The 21987-nt window shown below is 42.0% G+C and overlaps 1 protein-coding gene across 2 annotated transcripts in view; it reads right to left on the bottom strand.

Annotated features, from left to right (window-relative positions):
* LOC119647851 (unconventional myosin IC) overlaps positions 1-21987 on the bottom strand; it is a 72794-nt gene that overhangs the window by 26631 nt on the left and 24176 nt on the right. Inside the window, exon 1 of one of the 2 annotated variants that reach the window (XM_038049118.1) lies at positions 6140-6629. The exons of the other annotated variant lie outside the window; for it this stretch is intronic. Within the exon in view, the coding sequence (XP_037905046.1) occupies positions 6140-6147 (8 nt within the window). The 5' untranslated portion in view covers positions 6148-6629. Of the gene's footprint in view, positions 1-6139; positions 6630-21987 lie in introns of those variants that run through there. 2 annotated transcript variants of the gene reach the window in all.

A 21987-nucleotide genomic window follows, 5' to 3' on the forward strand; every position in this document is an offset into this window, starting at 1 on the left:
TTCTATCTATTTATTATGGAGCACGTATCCCAGGCCGTAACACTGACATTCAATGAAAATATTTTGGCAGTTATTGTTTTGGCTTGTGCTATCGTTTTGGAATGTTTAACGGCCAATGAAAATAGACACATGTTTGTCATAATTCTCCGAGTTCTTCTGATGAAGCAATGTTTGTGGTGAATGATAATGATGTAATGCTTGGGCATGGCGAAGATATGATGAATGAACTTTCTATTGAAAAACACCTACATAGATACGTGTATACCTATTTATGATAAAATCCAAACCAAATGGTGTTTCTGTAATCCGACCAATATGCTAATCTATGACCAAAACCAACAGATAAAAATGACTCCCCTAGCATTGAAATACTTCAATGAGCCCTAGACGCCTCAGCACGTTACATTGCTATTTATATTAATTTGCTTCGTTAACTGTGTAATCCAATCTTTAAGCTCCAGCTTTTTACGACTACGAGAATCCACAAAACGCTAGGAAAACGTACATGCACACGCTTTTTTCATTACATACTAAATTCAGAGGTTACTCCAGTGACTACAAAAGTGTAACTGAAACCATTAACCACACACTTAATATTAGCTCACGTTTTTGTTATCTGGCACATCGAAAAAGTGATGCACTTTATCAAAAGGAGGAAAAATGATAGATACCAGTCAGTTTGGTTACAAATTTAAGGGGCACCGCGGTTTTCCGTTCTTTGGTCATATATGAATGCAAAGTTCAGGTTGAGCGGTTTGGGCTTTGTGAGTCCATCGAGCTCCACATGCGATGATGGGGAGGAAGCAGGTGAATATGTGAAGAAATATTTTGTCATCATAGTCATTTTTCATTTTAACCATTAAGAAAATATTATTTGAAGGGCTGCTTTTAATAGGCTTTCATTATAATGGGTTGGGGTAAAGGCAATTACTCATAATCATTTCAACGGTAAACTACAAAAGAAACAGAGATGAAGCGTAAAGAAATGTAGGAACTGTGGTGGACTATATGCTGTCAACTATCGAGGGTGCCCAGTATACCCAATTACCAAACAGAAAAACAGTTTGTCTCGTGGAAGCATTTGAAACTACAATCCTCCCATCACAAACATGTTTGAACCTAGATAGAATACTAGAGCAAAAGCGACTGTGAGCGGATCCTATTCGCCCGGCAAACAAACTTTATTATCAATCCTACCTCCGAAGACGAAGCGTGATATCGACCTAGCCATTGTAAGTTTCAATAATACCTTGTATTGGCTTCATGATTATCCACAAAACCAAATCAAAAGTAATTAGTGTTTCCTGTTCACTCCTTGGTGGAGAACCCCCCCACAGTCAGATTGTACTTCCACTATCATCGCTCTTAATGCTGTGCAAGTGATGAACTTGTAGCAATGAGACAAACACAAGATGAACACAAACACTCATATGACGAGTGGAATCCAGAGCAGCGAGATTGAGAGGCTGACGCTCTACCCCCTCAACCATCGCGCCTTCAAATCAAAAGTCAGTTTATCTAGAAATGAACCACAAAGAACGAAATCTGAGATGTGTATTTCAACAAATCTTTTCACCCACGTTAAAAACTAAACTATCAGGGGTGACAAATATTATGCGAAAAGCTCTGAGCGATAGAACTTAGCATTAATGCCAAACTACCTTAGCTACCTTAAACTCTTCAAAAGCTTGAAAGAATCTAAAAAACCGAAACATGCGTCTAGGGAATCGTGGGATATTTTTACACCCAAATCAGTGAAAAACAAAATTCAACTTCCCAAACGCTCACCCTCATCGATGAAAACGAAGTCTGCTTCAGAGCTAAAAAGATTACTCGTATCAGATGGGAACTCGATCCTAAAAAGCATCTGGCCATGATAGAATAACAAGCAAAATGGTCAAAGAACTCCTCTTGTATCCATAAAGCACTTCAACGCGATAGCACCTATTGGTTATTTCTCGAACATGTGGAAAAACTTCACCTACGATCCCTGGAACCTGGAAAAGATGCAATGCAAGTGACTTCATACCGTACGATAAGCCTGCTTCCTATCCTCTTCCATTCTATCAAAGTAGGTGTCCCCAAGGAAGCGTACTAGGACCATAACTTTATCTAATATATGTTTCCAACCTAACAGTTGACGATGAGCTGCTTTTATAATATCTATCTGTGTGGACGACATCAATAGGCCCATCGATTTTTGCCCTCTACAAGAAACTCCATGGTACGATGCTAAAAGTGGCGACATAGCACCCGAACGCCGTAAAGAAGGCTATAAACCTCTCTACTTTGGTAGCCCAACTGGTCGACATTGTATCAGCATTACCATTCCTGGTGGTCAAAGGGTAGTATAGGTCCCGGGAAGAAAAGTGGATTGGTACCCACGATGGAGCATAAAACCTGGGAAATGCCTGCTGAACCAACACAAACAGCTCTACTACCAAACCCTATCCCCACCTCCACGTGGTGACCGCTGGGAGCTCTTTCTTAACGAAAAGCTGCATTCGGAGAAGGATGAAGGCGAGTCTCCCGCGCCTAAAAACGGAACAAATTGTACCAATTGGTCCTCCAGGTTGGGGGTTGGGTAGGGCTGACAACCCTACACGGAAAACAACTTGTTACGAAGCTACAACAGGAGCCTCGGACAGGACGGACTTTAAAAGGCAACGACAACGGATCAACGATTTGCGCATTTTCTCATGGAATATGTGCTCCCTGTACAGAGATGAAGCTGACGAGCAGCTAGCCGGTACCCTGTCCCAATATAGGGCTGATATAACAGCGTTGCAAGAGATGCGATGGACAGGCACTGGTTTCCTGGAGAAGAGCCACTACACCATATATTATAGCGGTCATCCAGTAAACCATGTGCTCGGAGTAGGTTTCTTAGTCAGCCAAAAAATGAAACCTGCTGTTATCGGCTTTGAAAACATAAGCGAATGGCTATGCACTCTGCGCTTGCGAGGCAAGTTTAGAAATATAAGCCTCATAAACGTTCACGCCCCTACAGAGGAGACTGCAGAGTCGAAGAAGGATACCTTCTACGAGGCAGTAGAACGAACCCTCGAAGCCTGTCCCAGATATGATATCAAAATCATACTTGGGGATTTTAACAGCCAAGTAGGGAAGGAGCCCGTATTCAGGCGATACGTTGGCTCCCATAGATTACACAAAAAAACAAATGATAACGGACTGCGGACTATTCAATTAGCAGGGTCACACGAAATGGTTGTTGGAAGTACCTGGTTTGCGCGGAAGGCGGTCCACAAACATACGTGGGCCTCTCCAGACGGGACCACTTTCAACCAAATTAACCACGTGTTGATCAAACGCCGCCACCTCTCAGCCTTGATGGATGTCAGAACATATAGGGGGGCCAATATAGACTCGGATCACTATCTCGTTGGCATGGTGCTCCGAGCTCAAATAACAATACTACCTAGAATCCTCTCTGACAATCAGGTGAGAGTGAACACTGAAGCCATCCACAACACAACCCTCCGCGACACCTATAAGACGGAAATGGATGCCGCAATAACCGCAGTAAACAGAGGACCTGGAGATGAAGCATCAACAAATGATCTTCACAATCACCTGAAGAACGTTATCATGGATACAGCCACAAACATACTTGGCCCCAGCCGCAAAAGGAGTCGGAACGGCTGGTTTGACGATGAATGTAAGCTAGCAACGGAACGGAAGAATGCCGCATACCGAGTAATTTTGCATTCTCAAAGAACGCGGGCACGGGCAGAGACTTATCACGAACTTCGTCGAGCGGAGAAGCGACTTCACAGACGGAAAAAGGAAGCCTGGGAGAACCAACAGGTCTGTGAACTAGAAAAGTACAGGGAGCAACCGCACCAGGCGTGCAAGTTTTACCAACAAGTCAGCAGGATGAAGCCTTATACACCACGATGCTCATCCTGCCGAGACAAAGAGGGAAATCTGATTTCCGACAGAATGGGCATATTAGAGCGATGGGTTGAGTACTTTGATGAGCTACTGAACAACCAGAACATCGGCGAGTTGGAGGTCCCGCCAACTGAAGACGACGGACAAATACTGCCACCACCAAGTTTAGGAGAAACAGTCCGTGCAATTCATCGGCTAAAAAATCATAAGTCGCCAGGAGCCGATGGAATTACAGCCGAACTGGTTAAATATGGAGGCAACCATTTACACCAAGTGGTTCATCAATTTGTGCTCACGGTATGGGACAGCGAATCAATGCCTGACCATTGGCAACGAGGCATTATCTGTCTCATACATAAAAAGGGAGATATCACACAGTGCAGCAATTATAGAGGTATCACGTTGCTGAGTACCATCTATAAGATATTCTCCACTATCTTGCTAGGCCGGATAGCCCCATACGCCCAGAACATCATTGGCCCATACCAAAGAGGCTTCACTCCAGGCAAATCAGCAACAGATCAGATTTTCTCTGTGCGACAAGCGACGGAAAAACTGTTGGAATATGGACAACAGTTGCACCATCTATTCATCGACTTTAAAGCCGCCTATGATAGCATAGCCAGGGTAAAACTGTACACGGCCATGCAAGAATTCAGTATTCCGACGAAATTAATAAGACTGACTAGGCTGACCCTGACCGATGTGCGAGGCCAGATAAAAGCAGCAGGATCACTTTCAAGATTATTCGACATTAACAACGGTCTACGACAAGGGGATGCCCTATCATGCGTCCTTTTTAATCTGGCCCTCGAGAAAGTGATCTGTGATACTGAGGTAAATGCAAGAGGTACGATCCTCTTTAAGTCCACCCAACTACTGGCCTATACTGACGATATCTACCGACATCATGGGAAGAACTACCCGAGACGTACAAACTGCCTTCATCCAAATCGAGCAGGCGGCGCGAGATCTTGGGCTGTATATCAATGAAGGCAAGACAAAATATATGGTGGCAACGTCAGCACCGAAGACGAATCAACCAACAACACCAAACCGCACTGGTCAAACACGAAGAAGAATAAGGATAGGAGAATACAACTTTGAGACCGTTGACAATTTCTCCTATCTAGGGTCGAAAATCACAACCGATAGCAGCTACGATGAAGAAATCCGCGCACGGTTTTTGTCAGCCAACAGAGCCTATTTCAGCTTATAAAGACTGTTCCGCTCGGAACGTCTCACCATAGGGTCAAAGCTCTTACTATACAAGACAATGATCTTGCCAGTCCTCATGTATTCCTCAGAAACTTCGATTCTTAGCAAGAAAATTTGCGAACTCTTGGTTGCGTTCGAGAGAAGAATCCTCCGATGGATTTTTGGTCCCCTACATGAGGATAGACGATTCCGTAGCCTACACAATGACGAAATCTATGAGCGATACCATGACCGTCTGGTTGTGGATAAAATTCGGCTCAATAGGTTACGGTGGGCGGGTCACTTAATCCGTATGGATGAGGATGATCCTACCCGAAAAGTCTATAAGGGCAATATCTATGATAGAAAAAGAAGACGAGGTAGACCCTGCATAAGATGGAGTGATGGTCAGGACGCCAGACAGCTTTTAGGGATATCGAATTGGTGGACCTCGGCGCAAAACCGGGACGTCTGGAGTTCCTTATTAAGGCAGGCCTAGACCGGATACCGGTTTTTGCGCCGTTGATGATAAAGATGGTAAAGATGTAAAAATGTAGCCCCATGAACTCCTATCGCTTTCACGTTTATTTACTTTTTATTGCCTGCCTTGCCTTAGATGTTTGTTGACCTAACAAACATTTCTCAAGTGAGCCTCTCTGGCAAAAGCATGCTTGGAAGGTTTTGCATTGTCATCAGAGAATGACCTCTGAGAACGGATTTCAAAAGTTCAATAGGTTCCGGGACCGTTAAAAACATGGGCTCCTACTTATGCTTAGCCCTATTAGCAAACAATTCTCAGTTCTTGTGGCTTTTGTTACTTTAATAGTTTCTTATCAGTGAAGGTGCTATCGTAAGCATGCGACCACAACAGTGGGACGAACTAAGTACCGAGTTTGCTGCCTGCTTACTTAGGGGTTACCAATTTTTGTTTGCCTGATATTAAGTATTTTCTAGAGCAAAGCCAGCATTTCAAGCAGTAGAACGACGAAAACAATTATATAATGAGAGAAGTATTCTGTTGACTTACTTCGCCATTCTGCAGGAATTTAGTAGGTCCCAGGGAATGATAAGGGTTCAGATTATTTTGCGCACTTGTTCACTCTTTTCGGTGTTATGGATCACTCAGATTAACAACTTCACCCACTTGCTCTTGAATCACACCGGAAGCATGTTCACAAGTGTGAATTAATTTATCTGATATGAATTTATTTTTAAATATTTTGTTTATTCTCCGCGGTCGAATTCGTAACGCAGTTTTTAATCAGGCATAGATTCGTTCCCGAGCGCAATGCACCACCGACCGGAGTCTATTATGAAAGTCCATTCACCGAATTTATTTATATTTTCCAAGAGTGATGATGCGTGACGTGTTTTTATTGATGCTACCTTAAAGTCGGAAAATTCCTTTGATTAAGAAAAAATCGAGAAATCCAACAGTTTTCCCACCACAGTGACTCGATTGGCGAAGGAGAGAGATCCGCACTGGCATAAACTTGAAACGCGAATGTAGCGGGCGATAATATTCCCGCTGCCGGCCGGGTTGCTATTATGAAATCTTGAAATGATTCTGTTTCTGATACCACACAATCAACGTCAAGGCAACGTACTCGTCTCGTTTGGTTGTTATTACTAGAATTCGACAGTAACCACAGTTTCGCTAATAATAGTTTTTTTCAAAAGGGAACGCTTGGCAGTTGCTTTCTTGTGCCATAAAGTCTAATAGTCGCGTTACATAGTATTTGCTGGTCTCTGCTGTTGTTAGTGATAGTACTGATAAGGGAGACATTGTTGTAAAAAAGTTATGAATGTACATCCTGCGAAAATTATATAGAGTCGATGACTGCATGTTCCTAAAGCCAGTTGGTGGGAGTTTCAAGAATATTTTTGGAGGTTGTGGCCTTCAAAAGAATGGAACTTGCTAATCGTTGCTCGACAAAAAAAAACTTATCATTCTGCGGCATCTTTACTGACTTCCATTGACAGAGTTCAAAATAGTACATTGAGGCATATCAAGTTATACTCAACAGCTTTGAATTGATTGAGAGACGAAATTCTGTATAAGCAAGTCGGGAAACCGGAAGCTTGACGCTTCAGGTATAAAAGGTTTTGTGTTTCCCTATGTGAGGAGTATAACGTAATTCTCCATTGGCTTATAGCATTGACCCGAAATATTGAAATCGCTCAGTTCTGGGCAGGTTACTGCCATTGCCAGAACTCAGCGATATAAATATGTCGAGTCAATGCTATCTGCCAATGGAGAACTGCATAATGAAATTGTTTCACGCATCAATGCAACCTGGATGAAGTGACATTCCCCAACTGGTGTTCTTTGTGATCGACGTATCAGCGCACGTCCGAAATCTAAAATTTACTGCAATGTCGTCCGTCTGCCACTCTCTATAGTTCTGAGTGTTGGCCGACTATAAAGGGCAATGAACGACGTCTTGCGGTAATGGGGACGAAGATGTTGCATTGCACTGGTGGCGTGACACGTTTTGATTACGTCTGAAATGAGAACATCCGCGATCGATATGGGTTTGCATCGATCGTGGAAAAACTGCAAGAGAGGCGTTTTCGATGGTGTGGTCACGTAATTCACGCTAACGAAAATTCAACAACCAGTATTGGTCAGAACATTGAAAGCAATGGTAAGCAACCAAAAAGCCGGCCAAAATAATGGTGGCTTGATACGCTGGATGGGGATTTAAAGGTCTCGCGATTACATCCTGATTAGGCATTTGATAAAATAAAATGACGACACCGATCACGCCGAGCCGACCCCGCTAGTGAGCTGAAGGCTGAAGAAAAAGATGTGAGGAGCGACGAGCGCACGACAGCTCCGTGTCACATAGCTAAAAATCCCACTGCCCCCTATTTTCTAGAAAGCGATTTAAATAAATCATTTGATGTGTTCATAATGGTCAACCTCCACCGTGGGATTTCATAGTTCCCATCTGTCCACCAAATTTCGTTCGGATCAGTTTAGCCTTTTTGGAGAAAAATGCGTGTGACAGACAGACAGACAGACATTGAATCGATTTTAATAAGGTTTTGTTTTACACAAAACCTTAAAAACAGAATATTCATATATGTTTAGACAAGCCAAGCCTGCTGAGAAAGCATAAAAGATGAGAAACTTAAAATCGATTATTTTTAGATTCTCATGTGCAGAGTTTTGTAATGACGGATTGGGTGATGGTCAAAAACCATCTTAAGCCCCTGAGTCGATTCAAAAAATCTAAAAATTTGGCGAAATTAGCCTTCACTGAAGTGTTCTATCGACACGCGCTTGCAAGGCACGAGGTCCCTTAGAACACTTCACGACTCCTTAAACCGATGCGTGGGTCCACACCGAAGTCTGAAAAACAATGAAACAACAATGAAGGAATATCGTGTGAACTTACCGGAGGAAAACACACGAGCTAAAGCGTGCGTGAGACCGTAAAAGTATGGAATTGAATGCTGCAATTGAGAAGAAAGATCCAGGACGGATCGCATCTCTTGGGGTCTTTGGGGTTCCTACTCTGCTTTAGTTTCCTGAGATCATAAAAAATTGAGAAAAGGGGGATGCCCCTTTTAGTGCCATTTCAATTTCTGGATAAGTTGAAAATGACTAATATACCGTACGATGCCCTCTAACCATAAACTGAGGTCAATTCGGTGAAAAAATGGTATGTTTTTAAGATTTCTTTTCTAAATACAGATATTCAGTCAATTTCCATATAATAATGAAAGAGTCCAGCAATATTTCCGGAAAATTTTAAATTGAACAAGAGGCAGTGAACCTCTGGAGGCACTTTGAAAAATAGTTGTTTTGCGGTGTACACGATGTCTCACAATCGAATTATCTGAAATTTTTCAATTTTTCGTAGCACTTGGAAGCTAAGAACTCGATTTTTGCTAAAAAAAAAATCGGCTAATTTAAACAAATGTAAAATTAGTAAATATTGAACAAAAAAAAAGCTTTGTCAGCCCAGGGATACCTGGATAATTACGTGGAGAAGGATGGTGTAAAATTACAAAAACCCCTCTTAACAACCACTGATTCCGCGTACTTCCGCCTTTATATCATACTCACAACCCCGTTTTTACTGTTTTTAGAATGTTTATATTTTCAGACTTTCTTCTTGAGGCTTCAATCCAAAAGAATATCCTTGAATATGTTACTTGGTAAGTGTCGCTAGGATTCTTTAAAATTATCTTAACTTCAGTTGCCAGGAAATTTGTCGACAGAAACCATTTTTTTTTTCCTTTACTTTCTGAGTTTTGCATAATTTACCAATCAGCAACAGACTCGAACCAAATTCCCAAAATCAACTGTTTTCGTCAAATCTCAAAAATGTATCCCTTCATTCAATTCATCGAACTGGCATCTACCTAACAATAAAAATCGCGCAAAATCTCCAGCGTTTTGCTTTAACGAGAAACAAACTCTAGAAATCCATGTACTAATATGCGGCGTGATCAGGTCTATGTAAAACAACAACAAAAAAGGTTAATGATCATTTTTGGAACATAGGAAAATTTCTTTATTAAAATTTAAAATATTTAAATGAATTTTAGGATTTTTGAGAAAGATAAAAGGTGAAAAAGTTTTTTGAATAAAATTGGGAATGGCTGGCATCCGGGACTTTGCATTTAAAAACGAAGTCGATATCGGTGAAAGACTACAATTGACTTCCACTCAATTTGAAATGTGTTTAAAGCTTTCTTGCTGGATTTTGAAGAAAGTCAAATAAGTACGATTTGTTGACAGTAAGCAACCACATAAAGTCAAACTTTTCTCGGTAGCACTCAAAATGCTCTCTCGATAGCGGTTTAAGCCATTAACACGGATCATACTCCACGTAAATAAGGGGACGAGGACAAGGACATTCTGCTGCTTGCAGCCAAGTCTCTGTCAAACTTTCACGCATATATAATGGGCGTATCATCCTGTGGCTTGTTCTTCATTAACTCCTTGTTAAGTACCTCAGACCACCGTTATGGGACCTGCCTGTTGGCTGCAACAACGATTAAATGCTATGGTTAACTCAGGGATTCCAGGAACCCCGGATGAGTTCATGGTTGAGGATATCAACAAATCCAATCCAAATATTTTAGTGCAAATCATAGCGCCCCGTCAAATAGGTTCATATCTTACTGTATAATTTCGTAGTTGCTCCATGGCATGAACTCACCCTACAGCTCCGGGAAAAGGCTAAATGAACTCCTGAAAATATCATGGAAGGGAGGGAGCTCAAACGTGGAGCTCATAAATATTTGAGGGAGAGGAGACAACAATTGAGAATGTGATCCGTCGTGGATCTTCCCTCTAGGTCGTGACAATCGGGTCTTGAGTTTTACGGCTCCACGTGCGCGGTCCAGCCGGCGGGGAGAGGTAACTTAAATGCTAAAAAGGACCGAGTATTCTGGCTTGAGATAATAACAAACGAAGGACTACGGTGGCGCATGAGCCAGATACACGGGAAAAATTGATTAGAAGGCGAAAATTTCAACGGATGGATCACACATTGTGGGTTATGCCATGCAATGGAAACCACTATCCTAGTATGGTGGACGAGTGGGTCACCCAAGAACTACCTGGTGCAGAACAGTCAAGGAAGAGTGCAAGCTATCGCGATATCTTAGGGGGCATAAAGTTCTTTGGTGTGGATCGACAGCGATAGCGCCAGTCAGGTGCTATGCTCCAGGGGGTCCTGGCTACCACTTTGGTTCATGCTACTGCGAGAGCGGAGTTAAGGCAGTGTCTGAAGAATTATTTCTGCTGTGGACGAAATTGTCAGTCACTACTTTTTCTGCATAGTACCGCGAAAAACCTTTACTTGGAACTAAGCATTTTACAAGGACTTAGTCTGTTCGCATTTTATATGAGTCAGTGATATGGTAGTATAAATAGTATTGGGTTGGTGCACATTATTCTGTTTACCATTAGCTCTGCCTGCTTACGTCTTCAGCCTGTAATCAAATTTATTGCAAGTATGCCAGTTGACTACATGACCTAATCATATGATAATTTTTATCTCCATTGAATTAAGTTTCTGTCTTATACCACATTCGCACCAACCTATAGCAACCATCTTTGCCGACTATGTGTAAGTACGGTATTAGTTAATATTCCGATAACATCAATTGACATTGAATGAATGACGAAAGAAATTATTTAAACAAATGTTACTATTTTTTTCGTTTTTCATCTTTGAAAATAGAATTACTATATCAATAAATCAGGCGATAGCTATTGCTCACATGTTCAGTTCAGATACTCTCGCATCAACAATTCAAAACGCTCCCATACGAAATGCAAACAGAAACGATGTTAAGTGCCGAAAGCTCAACAAAAGAAAATCTGGTAAATATTATTAGCAATAAAGTCGCTAATTAGCACAAGAGCTTTTTTGTCGCGAAATTGCCTAGAGAGCTGCAATAGTAGTTTTGATATTTTTGTACACCGCAACGGATATCTTAGATTCAATATGACGAGGGAATTGTGTCCGAGAGCTAGTGAAACTTTTTTCTAATGGTCTAGCTGCAACATGAAGTTGCCTTGAACGAGCGAAATTAGATGGAATTGTTATTGGAGCGTATTATATTATCTTAAAAAATAAAGTAGCTCCATTGACTTGAGATAATAAGCTTTTAATTTTGAATAGTTGCAGATTAGTTAAGAAAAACCCATTTCGAGGAGAACAGGTTGCAAAGCTGCTTGCGACTTGAGATATTTGCGATGAAAGTAATTAAATTTTTGTTTGGGAGTTAAGGGAGGTCCGACTCTATGTCCACGCAACTTTGATGATAAACCGTCAGTCGTTTTTTTAGTAACTAAATCTTTAAAAAGGTTTTCACTCTTTACTTGGATTTTATCCGTTTAAGGATTTGAAAAATAAATCACAGAACCATCTCTAAAATATTCCATCTGTTTGCAAATGAATCCAGGATCTCTATGGGCACACGTGAATAAACCTTAAACTGCTCTAGAGACATTATTACAGATGCAGAGTGACTAACCTAAGCAAAAATAGCTTCCAACCATGCCTTTTCGGTGGATCACATCATTGGCGTTGAAAATGGACAGTGGACAAACCACCCTTTTCGCAGGCTTCTGTGATCAACGTCGTCTATAAACAAGTTCGAGGGGGAATGAGATGTGAGATGAAGTGGTACCGGACATCGATGTGTTTCGAGGGAGGAACATTTAAGCGGTAGGTAGACTGGATTGTGATCGAGCTTCTCGGGGCCCTGTTTTTGATTATTAATGAACACTAAATTGAATTTATCGATTGCCAAGTCCCTTCGCCGCGTTGGTGAGTGCCTTTTACTGAGCTTAAGTTAAGAAAAGATCAACAATTCGTTGTTTCCAAAACCCTTCAAAAAGATCACTCCGGTCAGGATGTACGAGCGTCTGTCCATTTGCGATTTCCCTCCTGCTATCGGAAGTGTGACGAATGGGACGCCCAAATTCGCTTCTTTTTGTCAATGAGTATCACTTTCTGCATTTATTTTGCCCTCGAATAATTCGGCGTCAGGCCAAGCATCTTTGGGTTCCACTGGTGCATCAGAGGATTATTCAAGCTACGTCGGAGGTTGTAAAAGACCGCAATTGTTAATAAATATCCGTGAATGTTGGTGCCCATGGAGTCAAGTTTATCCATGACGTCAATAAACCTTGGGTGATTTTATCTCTGGCGTCATCGGCGTCCTTGATCTTATCTAGACTAAATCGTTTAAGGGGCTTGGTCTTTCCAGCGGGATTTTTGTCATATAAATACATTCCAGCTCATCCATCTTCAAGCCTTCAAACCTCGTATTGGTTTAAAATAGGTCTGCTTTTGTCTTACAATTCATATTTGGTTTGCCGCTAAAGCGGTAGTCTTTCTTTTGGCAAAGCTTGGCAAATAGTTGTTCGGAGACCTTAGCTATTGTCTCATTCCTTTCTGCAGCTGGGGAGCCTATTTGTAACCATCGGGGAGTAGTTTCCTTCGTGAAACTGGCGATTGTTTTTCGCAAATCCTCCAACGATGCTCGTAATGTGATTCGGTCAGTGTGTATGACGCAATTTTCAAATACGGATCTTTGATGATGCCACTGTCACGCAGCAGCAACTCCTCCCTCCTGTCTTTGCAAATGATATTTGCTGTTGTGGAGACGTCTGAAACGTCGATGAAAAGCCAGTTGTTGGGCATCATGACTCCTTCCATATTATCTGCTAATTTGTTACCTCGACGACCGGACATGATTTTCTCTGGTGCTCGTTGTCTAATTCATCTAACGCACAGTTTGGTTTGGTCTTCATGTTGTTCACCACGCCTGGAGTGCGTAGCAATAGATTGTTATCAATTATACATGCTTTAAGCTCCTTTTAATCCAAATTGAACTAATGCCTTATGATTGAAATTTACACGAGCAGTGTATCGCAGTGCGTGATGTCTGTTAGTTCCATTTTCTCAATCTGGTCCCAAGTTTTGAGTATGTTGTTTCTATGATGGTCACAGGAATACACCAGATGTTTTGAAAAAGGTGGTCAACCGAGTATTTGCACACTCTTCAGCGACGCTCCAAGTGGACGCAAGACACAGAGAACCCAAGGGTTGATGAGATGGTTTTGGTCAAAGAACAGGACATGCCTCCATGAAAGTTACCGCTAGCCTTTACTTGAAATAGTCGACAGTTTTCCTGGAACCGTTATCCTTTTTGTAGTTACGCTACGAATTCTCGATGCGCTCCGCCAAGCACCGTTGTTGCTCAAGAGTCTTCGATGTTTCCATTATGTTGTCCGGAATTTGTACCAAACAAAATGAAGATGAGTGTATTCGATGTCTGGATCTCGAACAGATTTGGAGACTACAATCAGACCCTCTCCGAGATTGGCAAAGCCAAAGTTTATACTGAGTGCATAAGCGGTTTCTGCTACAATTTAGGGGCACGGCGCCTGAATTGTACAGCGTAACTCCATACTAGAGCCCACAAGGATCTCTGCTAACGATATGGGCACATTCACTTTGAAATTACCACAAAGTGGCCAACCGCAAATAATCGGGCCGGGAGTACATCTACCAAGAATTCTTCAGAAGCATATGCTTCAGACAGCTATCCCGGTCCTGATAGTATCAGGTAACTTCCAGTAACCTTCTTGGCAAGAGACACTTCAGATGAGCCCCATTGGAGACTTGGGTCGGATCGTCCTCGTCAAATACGTGGGGACGAAATGCAAGGGCAAGTGAACTATCTGATTTGTTTACTTTTTCCAGTATACGTAGAAAATCCGTTGTTTTGGCAAATATATCTAGACAGAACAACGTCTGCCGGGTTCAGGTGGTTTTATTATATAATGAGCGTGGCCTCTGAGCGCGCAGATTTTACTTGGTTTAACTGAATATGTCCGATTTATTAAGGTGTTAAAAGGTCTCTGTTAGTGGATCTCATGTTACCCCTTGCAAATGGAATACACATCAACACCAACAAAATGGTGCCTGGAGCGATCATATGCGGAACATTTACGTGTAAGTGTACTGTGAATTCCGCGTCTTCCTTACAGCATAGACACATATCATCTTCTAATACTCACATTCCGAACTTATATACAATTTGTAAGTTACGGTCAGTCAGCCTAGCTCTATATACCTTTCTATTTTTCGATAGAATCTCCGGGGTGTATAGCGGCATTTAGGCCCCCCATGCACTTACCCTTATGGGAAGCTTGCTCTTAGTTTTTGATAGCACCATTAGTCAATGCTGCTGAAACTCCAATTAGCAGTTCCCGTCCCCCATGCCGGAGAGATTGGAACCTCTTTTTTAAATCATCGGAAACTCAGGTACGGAGAGTAATTCCGCCGTATTGAATCTAGATATTTGTATTTCTACATTCGTGGACAATGTTGAAGGCGATTAAGTGACTTTAAGCTGCTTGGCTATCACAATCGCAGTTTGTGATGCGCCTGTCCTTTAATAGTTTAATAATCACCCAGATTGTCACTATTAGAACCGCATATAAACAGCCTGAAATACCCTTTCTCTTTTCTCGCCGAAAGGTAGACTCCTGTTTCAGAAACTTGTCCTTTTTTGCCATCGGTGAGAAATACTTCAGAATATCCTGCCACGCACTGTTCTGGTTTGTCATAGCTCTCTCTGCGTTTTTGGCTAACCACATATTTTTTAACAAAGACATTAATGGGGATCCGAGAATCAGAAGGAATACCAAGGATTTAATTCAGTTATCCTGCAAATTGAGTAGTGCATTTACAACTGCTCTGGATGTTGTGCTTATGAGCTCGTAATTTCCAGACATAAAGTTTTTTGAAATGAGGCCAGCTCTTTTATTTCACCTTAACCCACTACACTACAGATATTGAGCTACATTCGCTTAATGATAGCAACATATATCCTCATTATCACATGTCCCGCCTCGCTTGCGGGAGCTCGTTTCATCCTTGCCTCTTAATACACCTCTACCTATTGAGGTAAAGATCCATCTGATTCGCCTCGTTTGTGAGATTACGTTTCATCCTTGCCTCCACATGTTTGCCTGAAAGAAGTTTTTTATATAAGATAGCTCCCAGATATTTGAGTTCTTTTGAAAATTCGGGGTTCAATTCCCACATTTTTGGAAAGGTCGCACAGTCAAAAGCCTGTTCAATATACACGAATATTCTCATGGCTTATTGACCTTTCAGAGTTGCGTCCTCTATCTTGACTGAAGGGCAGACTTACAGGACATCCCAGGTGGGTAAGCATGTTGGGTTTTATTACGAGAGAGCGGCTGTGCCGTCTTCTCGCAAATTCGACGCTCAATCCTTCTCCTCAGAAAGATGTTAAACAAATTTAATGGATGAAGCGTCATCCTTCTCCAGCTGTGTAAGGATAACCCTAATTTTCTACCAAGAGTTAGACACGTAACTCAAAGCAAGACTCGTCAGAAAGATATTCTCTAGAGATTGCCATACGCTCTCTGTACACTCTTTAGCTTGGTTGGATAAATAACATCCATACCCAGTGCTTGGGCATGCTCTAAGGATGGATGGTTTCAGTTTCCTTTGCAACACTTTCATGTTGAAGGGTTCGGAGAAATCCTTAATTGACTCGCCGAAGATGTACTTCTAAGAGAGTCTGCACTGACTCAACTCTGGAGTTTGTGAAAGGATCGCCTGGTTTTCTAATAGCTTGGTCGAATCATCCCACTTAAGGACTCCTTACAATCTTGAAGTTTCGCCTTCCAATTCCTCATAGTATGATGTAAAGGAGTCTCATTTCGAACTTTTTTCAAGTCTTTCCCAAACTTTTTTTCAAGTCTTTCCCAGAATATTCACTATAGCTCAAAACTGAAAATTTCAACAATCGAGCAGTTAGTCAATTACGTGAAGGTGTGGTATCTGCTCTTCCCTATTCGGAGCTAATATTCATTGTATAATTAACTGCAAGGAGAAATTGTATACCCCCTTGATTAGTGTTTACTTGCACTTAAATGAGGGTAACTTCAGTGACTACTTGGTAGAGCAGTATAAATTGAGTAGTCCCTAGTTCGTGGAATGTGAGATATCTCAGACAAATCATCAACCCAATTTCGTTGATATCCAATTTCAAAACAGCCCCATCCCTAGTTAATGGATAGAAGCAGACTTTGTTTGTGTTTTATTCGAAGGAAGTTTCCCCAAAAGGAATCTTTAGCTATTTATTAACTTGGGACCAATTTGCGGTAATGCTTCCCGTGAGCAAGTGCGGGAACTGGGTGAAAATTACGCGTTCCTCGGCAAAACCGCACAATCAACCTAATTTTTTTTAAAGTCATTCCTATCCTTAATATCTCGGGGTTATGTCCAACTGACCAATTATTTGATATATTCATCGAAAATCTATACATATAAAATCATAGGAACAACTTGTTCCATAGAATTGAATATATGAGGAATTGACTATGCTTGTCTACAGCATTTTCCAGATCAAATTCACTGCCTGAATGCCGGGCTTAAGCCCAACCAATTAATTTTAGTTAGATTAAAATTATTGATTTATTTATGGGCTCGTTTGATAGAATGCGATATCGCTTTATTGGGGACTATATCTAGGGAACTTCAATAGGTTCCAAATTGGCTGATAGTGAGGTAATTAACGATGATTATATTTCGGTTAATGGGCACATGTATGAAGGTAAATCTTGGAACTTTGCCGTTATTGTGCTGTTGATTTTATTATTATATTTATCTTAATTTGATTAGATTTCCCAACCGTGCTCTTTATTTCCCTGATGGGGAGAGGAGAATGTGCAAGCTTGGATGACTAGGGCCTATGCTCTATCAGTATGTTGGGAGTAGAGTCCAGCTCAAAGCAGCTCCAAGTAATTGTAACCTCTCCATGCCATTTGCGTTCTCCTATTTTTATATTCACATTCTTGACTGAATCAATCATGAAATTGGTATAATTGGCAGAAAAAATCGAAAAAAACTGCATCATCATCTCAATTTCCGACCTAAACTCACTCACAGCAAGAAGCTTTTTGTATTCTGCAAATTAGAATGATACTAACCACCCTCCCCATCTTGAGAACACTCAGCTCCATAGCCTAAACATTCGATCTAATGCGAAAATAACGGCAATATTGTTTTCTATTGGATAATCCATGCATTTTGGCTTGTTTTTTTTGAAACTAGATCGTTCTAAGAGTATCTGATTGTAGTATGCCTGGCCTATTTTTAGATAGTAGGCCACACGCGTATGCGTATCGGATAACGCACAAGATGAAGTGTGGATTCAATAATGCAATTTGGCATTAGTTCTGACGGTTGGGTGTCTGACAAGATGACAGATGACCAGACCGGCTCATTTTGTCATTTCTTCTTTGCATCTTGGTTTTCTAAAGCAACCAGCCAATTGGATATTTTCATCTGACGACTAAGCAATATTACTCACCACATTTTCGGGGGAGTAATTTTGACTTTTATGTTGTTTAGTATTGGATATCGGATGCCATAAATATCGGATTTATGGGCCGTAAAGGCCTGAAAAATCAACAATCCGGTATTCAATATTTCTCCGATGAGAAAACTTCGCATTTTCTTGGATAGGAAACGGAATCTACCTGCACGAAGAATTTTTATACTAGATATGTAAAGACAGAATATAGGAAAAATAATTCTGCAAATAGATAGTTCGATCCCCCCCACATTGGGTACAATTTCATAATAAGCTTGTTTTGCTGGAGAAGATCCCCAGACCAGAGTAGACACAGGGGTTACGATGTGGCTGTTCACACAGTTTGCTCTGGATAGATACGACCATGGAGTTATCGCATCCCAGTCTTCCTGACATGTTAGCATTCTTCGCACCAGATTCTCTGGTAAAAGCACCTCTCCCAGAGTCTCCTCTAGGTTCTTCCTTTCCTCCACAAACCTTGGACAGTGGAAGAATACGTGCTCTGGGTCCTCTGGGACTCCATTGCAGTTTGAACAGACGGGTAAGGTATCCAGTTTAAACCTGAACAGGTGCTGGCGACATCCTCCATGCCCCGTGAGAAATTGAGTAAGATTATAATTAATCTCACCGTGCCGTCTCTCCAACCACTCCTTGATGGTAGGGATGAGCCTGTGTGTCCACCGACCCTTTCCCGAGCGTTCCCAACGCTCTTGCCATCTATTTAGCGATCTCTCCCTTTCGGTGTTCTTCGTCTGCGATAAAGGAGAGATAGACTTCGCATTATATATATTCGTCATCTCTTCTGCCAAGATGTCAATGGGCATCATTCCAGAAATGACGAATGCTGCATCATCTGAGACAGTCCTGAATGCCGAGCACACTCTTAGGGCTGTTCTTCTGTAGACTGAACTCAGTTTGTTACGGTTAAATGTAACCTGCAATGCCTTTCCCCAAACTGGAGCTGCATAGAGCAGGATCGAACTCACCACCCTAGCTATAAGCAACCTGGAAGCATGCCGTGGCCCTCCCACGTTCGGCATCATTCTTGCCAGGGCCACACTCGCAGTGGATGCCTTGTCATAGACATACTGCACGTGTGCCTTATAGGTAAGCTTCCCATCTATCACCACTCCCAAGTATTTGATGGCAGACTTAGAAGTGATGATATGATTCCCAATTTGAATACGGGCAAAATTTCTTTTACGGCGCTTGGTGATAAGGACCGTGTCAGACCAGAAATCTCAAGTCAGCCCTTAACAGCACTGATCGCTTCGCATGAGTATAACTCAGCATCTTCGAGATGCTTTGCGACAACAACCAGTGCTATATCATCGGCGTAGCCCACCACCGTGGCTTCCTCCGGAAGGGGAAGATTAAAAACATTGTTGTACATGATATTCCACAGCAGTGGGCCCAGTACGGAATCCTGTGGGACACCCGCGGAGACAACATACTCTTGGGGTCCGTCATCGGTGTCATACCAAAGCCTCCGTTCTTGTAAATAGCTGTTGACAATAGCTGCAAGATAAGCGGGAACACCAATCTTCGCCAGAGATTCCCGTATTAGGTTCCAATTGGCCGAATTGAATGCATTTCTCACATCCAGGGTTACCACTATGCAATATTTGCTAGTACTGCCCCTTCCGTGGATTGCATCTTCGGCCAAGCCAGTAACCATTTTGATGGCATCAATGGTTGATCTGGCTTTACGGAACCCATACTGCCGATCTGAGAGACCTCCCTGGCTCTCAACAACCGGGAGTAATCTATTATAGATTACTCGGTCTAGCATTTTGCCCACAGTGTCCAAAAGACAAATAGGTCTGTAGGAGGTTGGCTCACCTGGAGGTTTGCCAGCCTTAGGCAGTAGCACCAACTTCTGTCGTTTCCGTGATGCAGGAAATATCCCCTCGGACATGCACGCTTCGAACAACTCAGCGAACATGTCCGGTCTGGATTTCACGGCAAGCTTAAGGGCCTTATTCGGCACGCCATCCAGACCCGGAGCTTTATTATCTCCTATCCTAGTGCAGATCTCCAGCAGCTCGTCATTGGTGACTGGCGGTATTGCCGTGTCGTTCAGAGGTCGCTGGAAGCTGTCTATGCCCTCCTCTTGCTGAGGGAATAACCCTTGGATAATTTTTAACAAGAGTGAAGGACACGTGATCTGCGGAGATGATCGGCCTCTGAATCGCTTCATCACGATTCTATAGGCGCTCCCCCACGGGTTTACGTCCGCTTCTAAACAGAGCTCCTTAAAGCATTCCCTCTTGCTCCGTTGGATGGCGAGCTTGAGGGTTTTGCGGGCTTCCTTATAGGCGCGCTCTTTATGCCCTTGCCTAACAAAGCCCTGTGCTCGGATCTGCGGCTTCCTCTAGTATACTAAAACAAACTAACTACTATCTGGTCACGGGAGCTACCGTAAGTACCTATACAGGTTTGGCCACGACAAGCTTCAAGCACTTTCAACTTACCCAGGCAAAGAAGCAGGCGCAGAGCATGCAATATTCTTTTGCAGACGTAGGACTGTAATATGTAAAATCTGGGAAAGGGAGATAAAACTATCTGTTAATAGGCCAATAAAATTCGTTTCTAAGTTGCTGGAGTCAATCACATCTTTAATTTCAAACAGAATGCCTAGTGTTCAGGAAATGGAACAAACAATCGTATATCAGACGACGGAGCCAAATTCCTGTCTGTAATTGTATATAAATTACAGACGTCTCTCAGGACGTGGTCGTTACATATTTCGGGGATTACCTCATCCAAGCTCTTCCCAGCCACGTTCCAGTAATTTATGAATGCCAACCTCTACAAATATCACATCATCAGCTTTGATATCCATTCATTTCCACATACCACCCCTTCCCATGTAATCAACACTCAATCTCTGTTTTACACTCGATATAGCCCAAGAATGCATTGTATTCAATTAACGATTCCAGTCACACACATTTCCAAACAATTAGCTATTTTTACTATCTGTTTGTCTTATCTCTTTCAATTATGAATTTCTAAAGAAGTGCCATTTCGACACAGACTAGGTATCCATTAGTGCTTCCATTCGACCCGTGCAACGGCAAAGTTGAACGTTCTGAAGCTCAGCCATATAAAGATCAAAGCGGAAAGGTGGACGGATGGATACCTTTCGAATTAAAACGAAAGAAAAGTTATCGATAAGCATATCATGACCATTTAAGCTGATGCAGATGATGTAATCAATTATTCCGAATGGAAGAAATAGTACCATTTCATTGAGGTTTCTATTTATGTTCGGTATTGGGAAGCAACGACATGGGGCCCCGAAATCATAGTGAGCCAAATTCATGGTCGCTCGGTGCGATTTGCTGAGCAATCTTAACAATGCAGCCGAGTATATCCATGAATATGTATGGGCACATGAGCGACTGGTTCAACGGTGGAAGTCACTGAACCACAATAAAAACCAAAAGATGGAACTGAACGAGCACAAAAATAGTCCCGGTGTCTTGTGCAATTTTCAAAAAATTCAAGTGGAAAGTTCAAAGTAATTTGGTAACTTTTTACTGGTCCTCAATGTCGTTGGAGAGTCCAGTTTTTAAAAACAAGCAGCTTCTTGTGATGAACACTTCAGTAAACTGTCTATTGTCTTGTGAATAGACCAATGCTTTCAAGCCTTTTTCACCAGGAAACGAATCTTTCTTTAAGTATTGTCTTTTGGTACTCCTATTTCCTAGAAATTTTTTATTGACCGGGTCTCGAAGTACATATGTATGGATCTGAGCTGCAAAATGGTATATAAGTTGGGGGGTCTGAGTGCCAGGAAATTGTTGGAATTTGAGGAATCTTTGGAAAAACTTTTAACACTTGTAATGAATTTAAGGGAATAGGAGGATCAGAGGATCATCCCAAGGGGCCGAAAACGACCTAGAGGGAAGAGCTATCCCAGAAACCCAAAAGTTGGCGAAATTGACCATGAAGGTCTGGCCGTAA

This window comes from Hermetia illucens, chromosome 2 (genome assembly GCF_905115235.1).
Source record: "Hermetia illucens chromosome 2, iHerIll2.2.curated.20191125, whole genome shotgun sequence".
Lineage (NCBI taxonomy): Eukaryota > Metazoa > Arthropoda > Insecta > Diptera > Stratiomyidae > Hermetia > Hermetia illucens.